Raw genomic sequence first — 10,182 nt, 5'->3', positions numbered from 1 at the left:
ACCCTTGCGCTGGAGGCCGCCAACTGGAAGCAACACCTAGAGCTGGAGCGCTGTTATTTTTAGCAGTCTGGTCAAGGGCTATGACCATCTTCCCTTTACGTGAATCAACGTTTATATTCAATTTAATTCCAATGATTGAATCCAGGTGACTTTGAAGAAAACAAACAAAGACCTCCACGGGTGGTGCTAGTTTATTGTGAACCATTTCATTGCGAACATACCAGCTTCTCCACAAGTTCTTAATAGTGTGCATCTAATAGCTTAATCTAAAGGCGCCAGAAGTTGGAGCAACCATTCCTTCCCTGAGTTCTTAATGAATCCCATAGCCTGTAGACATCAAACATTTGCCATCTTTTCATATAGCTGCCCGCCGAGAGGGCATACCAAGAAAGGGTGAAAATTGTCCTCCACTTCCCTTGCACATATTGGACACACATCAGAAGTTTCCAACCCAATTCTATGTTTCTTCTGACAAGTCGACACAGAGTTTGTCACCATGCGTCACACAAAATTCCGTACTATCGGTGGTGCGTCGCTCGACCAAATAAATTTCCAACATGGACATGATCCCAACGGGTTAGCACTAGAGGCAATTGATCGACTTCCCCTATGAGCTTCTTCAAATGCCCGATCATAGGCGCTCTCAACAGAGAACTGACAGAGCATCATCTGAGTTAATTGATGCCCGGATCTTCAATACTTCAGCAACATCCGTGGAGAAAAAATGCCTCATTAATAGTGCATAATTCCAGGTTTCATTATCATTTAACAATCCTGAGACAAATCTGATCCAACATCTACCTTGAGGAGAGATAGGTTTATAAGAGTGAGGTCTCGACATCCAATTTATCCCTCCAAATCCATGTGCTTTTTACCATCGCCCATTCACCATTCCAACCCCTTCTTCAGCAATGCCAAACCATGACTTGTTGCTTTCCACGAAGACGAAGCATTACCGGCAAACACAGTATCCTTCAATTTTCCATTAGATTAGTATCTTGCCTTGAGAACTTAGGCACACAGGCTTCGAGGATTAGAAAATAAATGCCATGCTTGACGAGCTAGCAAGGCTTGATGATTAAATAAAAGGAAGTCACGAAAACATGTACCTCCCTTATATTTAGGTTGCATATGGCTATCCCAACTCCTCCAATTGACCGTCCTTTTGCCGTGTGCTGCACCACAATAAAAGTTCCTTACCATCCCGGACAGATCATCATAGACTGAAAAAGGGAACTTAATTAAAAACCCCATGATGTAAGTTGGTAGAGCCCGGGCTATCGATTTAATGAGTACTTCACGTCCGGGTTAAGCCAAGAGACCATTTCCCCATTGAATTAGAGGGTGTTTGTTTTCAGAGACTTATTGGTTTAGGGACTTAAAAAAGTCCCTATAAATCCCATCTAAACCAAACAGGAGGGACTTATAAGGACTTAAAGTGGTCATTTGGGACTTATGAAATAAGACTCTCAAGGAGGGACTTATAGGGACTTATAGTTGTAATATGGTCTTATAGGGACTTATAAGTCCCAGGAACCAAACAGGTAGGGACTTTTTAGGGACTTGGGACTTATAAGTTGGGACTAAAAAAAGTCCTAGGACTTATGAACCAAACAGGGCCTTAATCTTTTGGAGCCAAGAGACGCCTCGTAGTCGATGGAAAGGTCTCCTTCCACCGAACACGCATTGTCGAAAATTCTGCAATAAATCTAAAAAATTGTGAGCATCATGACTTAAACCTTGATGGGCCGAGGATATCACTGTCCTCCTAACCATCCAAACACAGTTTGCTTCGCCCTAGAACTCGAAACTTGACAACACATATTTCATGCGTACATGGGCTAATGATTTTTTTAATATTTCTTTTTTGAACACAGTCGAAATCGCTCACATATACGAGCATACACTCATCCATGTGAACGCACGCATGCACCGCCTATCCATATGAGCATCTCCGAGAGACTGAGCATGCACAACATCATGAGATTGATAAAGTCATTACAGACGCCTCGTAGTCGACGGAAATGTCTCCACCCATTAAACGTACATCGCCGAAAAGCCTGAAATAAATCTAGAAAAATGCAAGCACCAATGTCAAGTCGAGGACTTCAACCTGATGGACTAATATATTTTTAAGTATTCCTTTTTAATGCGTCTAATTATTTAATCAATATGCCAGATATATATGTGGATATACATTTTATTTTTATCTATGTGATGCTAATCAATCTTGTAAGAACATCTACGGTCAGACTTGGCAAATCCGACCCCTCAAATGCCCGCGAACGCGCCCGGGCGCGTCTACAGACACTGACCGGTCAAGCCTCAAATTACCTTTTTTTCCACAACCAGACACCTCAAATAGCATATCTCAAATCCATCAAACTCATGCAACTACGTAAACAATGCATTACACACATCGTCCGGCTACTACATCACTAACATGCTATCGAACTATCAAAATTTGGCATGTTTGGATATGGTGGAGAAGGTCATCCACGGCTTCCCTTGCCCTTCCCGGATCCCTTGCCGTCCTTCTCGTGGAAGTACCGGTCAAAGACACAGTAGGGATCGAGCCGAATCTGCTCGTCGCTGGAGTTGTCTGACCCGTGGATGTCCTCCTTCTCCTCCTTGGGTGGCAGTCCGGCCATGGCACGGACTGCCCGATTCTGCTCTCGGGCAAGGGCGTGGGTGTTCCTCCACTGTTGCTTCTTTACAATGCGGGCACAGATGGATTCCTCCTCTGCGAATGCCCGCGTCGCCGCATCAGCCGCCTCCACCGCTGCCATGTCGACAGCGAGGCAGACCCTTATCCTCTCCTTCCCACGCCGGGCACACGTGTCCCGGTGGGACTCATACTCCATCGGAGCGGTGATGGGGAAGGGGGGTTTGAAGGTTCCAGGGATCGCGATGAACCAGCCCCGGAGGATCTGGACGCCCGATGCGCCGACGCTATGGAGTCGCGTCAGACAGATCCTACCGTCGGCCAGGCGCTGTCCTCCCAGGAGCGGCGGAGTGCAATGCGGACGGTCATTGTCTCCTTCAACCCGTACGGGATGACACCCTAATCGACGGATCCAGACTTGTCAAAGTCAGATCCATTGTCCGCCATGCCAGAGAAGGCCGAAGATCGCCGAACGGGAGCTTTTGGGTGACGGAGTGGAGTGGAGTGAAGTGGCTAGGGTTTGGTCCGGCCAATGAATGAGAAGGAATAAATGTCGCGCCGGGTGCCAGCGTGGGTCGGGTCCGACGTGGCATCCGTCTCATATTTAGGTTGGATATGAGAGGTGGCCGATCAGACCGAAAGTTTGAGGCCTGTTCGTCTGTCTGGGTTGAATTTTTGTGACAGGTGGGTGACCGGTCCGTCCGTCCGACATTTGAGACGGGTTTGAAACGCCCGGTTGTAGATGCTCTAATCGTGCAAGCTAGCTATGCACCCGATGCTTTCACGCACTACTCACACACAACAACTCACACAAACCGTTGGATTGCTTTGTTTGTTTAATCTATATGGCTTGTACTCGTGTCGTCCGCTAATCGTGCATGATCACATAGTGTGCACAGCACTTTCGAGCCAAAATCAGGCCACGTTTGAGGTGAGCTGCCCAAGAAACTCTCGTCTAACAAATTTTATCCAATCGGCCAATTAAGAAACAGTATAATGGAGCCCTCTCAGCGACTTGAGCTCGTAGCCGTCGGATTCACTCACCTGCGACCTGGATAGCTCGAGCGTAACACAAGTGCACTTTTGACTCGCCACCTGACGCATCAAACAGCGGACCCAAACGTTTTCGGGCCGCTGCTCTGGAATCGATTTACCGAAAAAGGCTTTCGTCCCGCTTTATATATAAAGCACAGATCAACCACAACTCAAGTACAAGCACACCCCACGACAACACACGCACACACCCAAGGCGGGATACATAGGCGCTGTGCGCAGCAACACCACCCCTAACACTACAAAAGCAACCAGGGACCTCCACCGGGAACACGCCACCGCGAAGAGATGAAGCCGCATATGACGAACCGAGAGCTCCAAGGCGGCGCCTCCAAGAAGGTTACGACGCTAGCGCGCCGCCACCGCCTGACCCGGGGGTCAGAGTTTCCTCTGGAGCAACACGATGACCGGTGAGAGCCGCGACGACGCCTTCAAGAAGGTAACGCCCTACGTCGCCGCCGGTCCGTCCGAGGATAGAACAGGTTTTCACCCCAGCAAGCACTCACCGCCACCGAACGCCACACCCCTGCCACCATGCCGCCCACACGGCCATGGTCACCGGGCAGCACCAAGCCACGGGCTCTGCCCATGAGCACCGCGCTACCACCACCAGGGCCGCCGCCCCGGCATCCAAGACCTTGACACCACCGCACCCGAGACCCGTCGCTACCCCAACCAAAGAGACGAGTGGAAAGGTCGCTCCTTTACACACCCCTGGACGGCCCCCGGCGCGGAGACCCAAAGGGCTGGCCCAAAAAAAGGCCTCCATCACCCGTCCTGCTGCACCGGGTGCAAGACAAGCTCAGTCCTGCTGCCAGGCGCGAGACGAGGTCGGTCCTGCTGCCGGGCGCGAGACAAGCACGGTCCTGCTGCCGGGCGCGAGACGAGCTCTGTCCTGCTGCCGGGCGCGAGACGAGCTCTGTCTCGCAGCCACGGGCGCGAGATGAGCAATGGAACGCAACTGGGAGTAGTCCAGCCCTATGACGAGGGTAGAGCCCGGACGACGAGGGGAGGGATCGAAGGTCGAAAAAGGCCGCTCACCGACGGCCGACGCCGCTCTCGGAGATGACCAGCCGCTGCCGTGACACGATCCAGACCACCGCCATGAGACACCACCACGCCGTGGCAACCCACATCCCCGCATCCACGCCCTGGCCAACACCACCGGAAGCTCCACCACCCCACCGGAGAAGCACAGCCGCCAGCAGCGCCACCACCACCTTAGCAGGGCCGCCGGCCGTCCCCGCCGCCACCAACCACCAACACCAACCAGATCTGGGCAGAGCCACCCAGATCCGCCGCCAGAGCAACCCGCCTCCTCGGATCCCCACAAGCCGCGCTGGAGGAGGGAGGAAGGAGAGGGGGGCACTCCTGCGGGCCACCACGACGCCGGAGAGGGGGAGGGGAGCCGGAGCAGAGGAGAGCCGCCGCCTGACGCCGACGGGCAGGAGGGGGCGCCCCGCAACGTCGGCCACCTGCGCGCGGGAGGAGACGCCCCGCCGCCGCCTGCGCCACGCGGCCTTTGGCCGGTGACGTCGCCGGCGGCGGTGAGGGAGGAGAGGCCGAGGCGAGGGGCTGGGGCGGCGGCGCTAGGGAAGCCGCCCGGAGTCGCCCGCGGGAGCGACTCTGGGGCGGACCTCTCCCTTCGTTTCCTCTCCCAGACGAACTGAATTAGAGTGACCTGGAGATCGATTTAGGAGGAAGAGTACGACGATGTAGCCAGGGAGAATTTAAGGTGCTTCCGCACCTCCCGTGGTACAGTGATACGAGAGTTCGTGGTCCGTCAGATCAAAGATCTAGTGGTCACAGGAAGAGCTTGTGCAAACTTGCAAAAAAAAAGAGAAGTCCCATAATTTTGCACGTGTCCATAACTAAAACACTAGCCGTTGGATCTTTGATCCGACAGATCACAAACTCTCATATCAGTGTATCACAGGAGGTGTGGGAGCACCTGAAATTCTCCATGCACGGGGGAGCATGGGAGTCCATGCACGGGGGAGCATGGGAGTGGAGAGGGGAAGGAGGAGACAGACGTGGGGCTCCATGGGAGTCCATGCACGGGGGAGCATGGGAGTGGAGAGGGGAAGGAGGAGACAGACGTGGGGCTCGAGGTGCGTGGGGATTGATTGTAGGGTTTCACAGCTAGCGCACGCGAAATCCACCCCATATTTTCATGTACCCCCACTTTGGTAAAACTTCTCACGTACGCAAACTCGAAATGAAACCACTAGTTCTATCGGCCCCATGGCTAATAAGCCCCGCCCGTCATCCACTCTTGAAGCAGCTATGAATGTGAAAATGAACTAACTCCTGACCAAGCGCGAGCGGTCAAAACAGAGTGATAGTAAAAGAATCGTGCGGTCCAACAGGCTTGGCACACGCGGTTGCCTCAGAATGGCAGGTAGCCTAGCGTCATTTATGGTAGAAATTGCAGGTTAGTGTTCTAGCTGAAAAGTATTTAAGTTGCAGATTTCAAGGCAGTTTTAAGATCTAGAGCCAAAATGATAAAGATACATGTGCACCTGCTGTTTTTTTTTTCAGTGAGTAAACAACATTGAAGAACGTCCCCTTTCTCCCTCCGCGCCGGGGGGGGGGGGGGGGGGCAAATCCGCCGCCGCCAGCCCTCTTCCCACCTTATCATGTCCCGCCGCCGCCCCGAGGCTCGGCCGGGCAAAGCCCAACAGGAGCCGACAGTGGCAAGGCCTTCTCATTCCCATGGTGGTCGGGGTTGGCGCGGCGCGGCCCCTTAGTCGCCATGGTGGGCGCCGGTGCTTCTGCCAGGCTTTAGACGGCGCTATTGGCGGTGGCGACTGCGGCGGCTGTGGCTGCTCGCGGCGCGAGCCGAGGACAGCATGCCAAGTGGTGCGCACCTGGCCACAGCGACCGTCGTGGTCGACAGGTGACGCATGACTAGGTGGCCCTAGTTGGCTGCCTCGGCTCGTTCTTCGCGGGCGGGGTGGCTCTGCCAAGCCGTGCCGCTAGGGTCTTGGTTGGGGCAGGGAAGCGAGGATGACGCTACATGACGCTACTCATTGCCAGGCAGGCTCACATGACCCTGGCTCGGGGCTGGCTCGCCGGCGGTGGTCGACAATCTCAGAGTTGTGTTCCCCCAATCGAGGGACGCAGGTGTGGATGCCTCTTATGATGGAGGCACCTACCCAGACTCGGGACTGATGTCGTGCATGCTTCTTACATGTACTCCCTCTGTAAATATAAGAGCGTTTAGATCACTATACTTTACAGAGGGAGTACTAGGGACGGGAACAGAAATTCTGAACAAGTTACTAGAGACCAATCAAAAGAGAGGCTCATACTGAGGGCAAGTAAAAACCCTGGGCGTACTCCTCCCTCTTCTCATGATATATTTTGCCCTCGGCTTGCACAGGATGGCAGTCCAGGCAACGTTCACTTGCAGCTCTCAAGCGCCGTGACTGCAGACTTGCTCTTCAGCAGGGTATGCTACGCTGACCAAGGTGCCTGCATCCTCGTCATCGACATCATCGCCATCGACAAGGAAGCGAACATGGACGATAATTTCCTCTTCTTCATCATCCGGGTCAGGGACAGCTACCAAGTTACGACTTAACACAACAGAGGAATCGCTCTTCATATCTCTACTATCATACACAATCATCTGCGTCTCAGGATTTTCACTAGTCCCAGCACATATTTTGCCAATGAAAGGTGGTGCTCCTTTCAAAATCTTGACTTCAAGGCTAGCTGCCACTGGACCATCAACAGGTGCGAGAACCAACTCCACTCTGCTCAGCCAACTACTAAGCACCCTTGTGATTGGTTCAGGGTCATAGGGAACGACATGGAGCTGTATTACACCTTTGCTAAAATCTCCGTCTCCAGCATCACCCTTCACCCTCAGATTGAACTCAAAGTAAATATTATCCGGCGGAACTAATGCCCGTCGTGGACCTGTCAATGTTAGCATATCATCCTGCAGCGTAATTTCGGTAATGTCAAAATGTCTCTTACGTAGTAAGTAGAGCAAGCTGTATAGCTGGACATGATAACCAAACCAAACTGACTACACATAAACTCAAACCAATTTTCAGAAGTATCTTGTATAACTAGCCTGGGGAGCATCCATCACCTCTGATATAAATTGCTACCAACAGCCATGCATTTGTGGCTTGCATGTTAAACATAAGGTAACACTTATTTTATTTGTGGAAAGAACATGTCAGCATTAAAAGGCACTTTTTACAACCTGACATGTGAAGCAAGTAATAAGACCACAGTGTACAAAATAAGCAACTAAACCTCACATGAAGTTAAAAAGCAACAAGTTTTGAAAAGGTGGCCAGAACTAAATTGATGAAATAGTGGTGTGACAATAACAATCAAATTGCTAGGGAACTACATTGACAAATAATAGCTTGGAGATCACAATAGAACAGTAAGCTATGATAGCTACACCATGAGAGAACAGTATGCTACGATAGCTACATCATAACATAACAGTAAGCTCACATAGCTACATCGTGAACAAACAGTAAGCTCAGATAGCTACAACGTGAACCGACAGTAAGCTGCAACAGCTCTCAATGTTTTCAGTCAAAATGGTAACTCACAAACTATGTTAACTGAAATTCGTGTATCTGGTATGATGCTAACCTTCTGAATACTGGTAATTGTAACCAAGAATGACAAGAGACATTTTTCAGTTAACATGAGTACGTAATGCTTGCAGAGCAGGACCTGTTCTTATAGGGAAACAAGTACATATAGAAGAAATGCCAAAGAGTACATGGCATAAACCTAGCAAATTTTAGCAGACCATATTGAAGAATGGAGCTGTTTGCATTTCAGTTTGTATTGAGTCTAAAAAGTTCGGCTCAGATACCAGACCTGTGAAAACTCACTAGGGCACCAGCGATTATATAATATAATATTATGGTGAAATTCAGCATACACACCTTGTATACACAATAGATTTATTATCAAGAGGATAAAAATAATAGGATTTGATTAGTATATACGAGTAAGTAAAAGCTAACAAACCAAAGGGATGGACTATTGCACACCTTGGAGCTGATCATCTGGGGGTCTTCCCTTCCACGTCTGAACAGATAGATACATCTGTAGTCAATCCTATCCCTTGCAAGAACAGTACCATATACGCTTATTGGATAACCCCGGTCAGACTCGATTACTTTGACGGAAATGACGTTGACGGCTGACGACACCATGTACTTCTCCAACTCAGGAGTTATATTGCTGTCAAGCGGCGGCCCAAGGCCAAACTTAGCTGTAAATCAAGGGCAAGAGACACAAGTCAGAACCAGCCAAGAAAACATGCCTAGTTTATTGTTCACATAGATACACCAAGGGAAGAGACCGAAGCGAAATCCACACTCATCAGTCTCTGCATGTTCAATCAATCAATCAATACCCAGACTGCAGATGAAACAATTGCAAGCATACTCACACTCTTTATCGAGGTCGAAGCCGGCTATATTGAAGCTGCAGAAGCGAGTAGGGACCAAGAGTTTCGACTTAGGATCCAATTCGGTGATGCTTTTGACACAGGCAATGTGAAGCTCCTCGAGCTCTGCCTTTGCCTTGAGCATAAACTCACCATCATCATCGCTGTCCCACATTGGAATCTCAGGCTCCTTGGTCACTTCCTTCTCCTCCACAGTCGAGACAGTCGAACTTTCAATTTCCGTAAGGGGTTGCTCACCCATCTTGCAGGCCGGAACAGCCATATCCTCGTCCTCCTGCTTCTCCTCGTCACGGGTTGTTGGGCTAGCCGCGATCTCCATAGCCATAGGGGCTTGCTCCTTCGGGGCACCATCGCCATCGCTGGCTGTACAACAATCAAGAAATCCATGGTGAACAGAAGAAGGTAACTAGAAAAGAGAAAGGGGGTGGAGGAAGGAGATGGGAACCTTCTTCGTAGCTGGCGGCGGCGGCGTCCTTGTCCCAGCGCCGCTTCCGACCGATCAGCGCCGTCACGGGCAGCTGGGTCTCGCCCAACATCTTGCCCGCCAGGAAGAAGAAGAAGGCGTGAGATGATCAACGGCGATCCACGTCGCCGGCGGCAGATCCTAAGCTAGGGTTTGAGGGGGGCGGCGACAGGAGGGGCATCGTGAGCCGGAAATGTGTTGTTCCCCATTAGGCGTTGGTACTACAGCCCAGTAACCTTCCACTTTTTTCTTTTTTGCTGTCTGTTTGTTCTAGGCCTGGTCGAGTTTTATGTTTGCGCCTGCTTTGCGGTTTCTTTTTCTCCTCCGGTTTAAGGAGAGAGCAACTAGTTAACGAGCACTCCTTCGGGAGCCTCGTAACAATCAACGTCAATTGGCGAGTTCTCAATCATTCGCCACGTGTCGTGCTTTGGATGCTTTCTTCGTTTTTTATTTTATTTTTCGCACGTATTTTCGGCTTTTTAGCAGGTTTTTCGACGTTGGTTTTTCACCGGTCTTCCTTAACTTTTTGATAAAAAAATC

At 50.8% G+C, this 10,182-nt stretch overlaps 1 protein-coding gene across 2 annotated transcripts; it reads right to left on the bottom strand.

Annotated features, from left to right (window-relative positions):
• Positions 1–6,912: 6,912 nt before the first annotated feature.
• Positions 6,913–9,911, bottom strand: LOC123116364 (uncharacterized). 2 transcript variants are annotated; one of them, XM_044537328.1, is made up of 4 exons: positions 9,625–9,911; positions 9,162–9,542; positions 8,758–8,981; positions 6,913–7,667 (listed from the first exon to the last, which is right to left on the bottom strand). In XM_044537328.1, the coding sequence occupies exons 1-4, from the start codon at positions 9,713–9,715 to the stop codon at positions 7,137–7,139; spliced, it is 1,227 nt and encodes a 408-aa protein (XP_044393263.1). In that variant the 5' UTR covers positions 9,716–9,911; the 3' UTR covers positions 6,913–7,136. The 2 variants fall into 2 exon arrangements, with proteins under 2 accessions (XP_044393263.1, XP_044393264.1); XM_044537329.1 differs by having other exon boundaries at positions 7,450–7,645; positions 9,625–9,910.
• Between the last annotated feature and the right edge of the window lie 271 nt (positions 9,912–10,182).

Source organism: Triticum aestivum, chromosome 5B (assembly GCF_018294505.1).
Source record: "Triticum aestivum cultivar Chinese Spring chromosome 5B, IWGSC CS RefSeq v2.1, whole genome shotgun sequence".
Taxonomy (NCBI): Eukaryota; Viridiplantae; Streptophyta; class Magnoliopsida; order Poales; family Poaceae; genus Triticum; species Triticum aestivum.
This window is presented reverse-complemented; position numbering and strand designations above follow the sequence as displayed.

What these genes read in the sequence shown, in the direction of transcription:
- LOC123116364 (XM_044537328.1), bottom strand. Translation starts at nt 9,715, where the DNA reads ATGTTGGGCGAGACCCAGCTGCCCGTGACGGCGCTGATCGGTCGGAAG. An exon ending in CTTCGACCTCGATAAAGAGT is followed by an intron (nt 8,982 to 9,161) that starts GTGAGTATGCTT and finishes CTTGATTTACAG; the next exon opens with CTAAGTTTGGCCTTGGGCCG. An exon ending in CCCAGATGATCAGCTCCAAG is followed by an intron (nt 7,668 to 8,757) that starts GTGTGCAATAGT and finishes ATTACGCTGCAG; the next exon opens with GATGATATGCTAACATTGAC.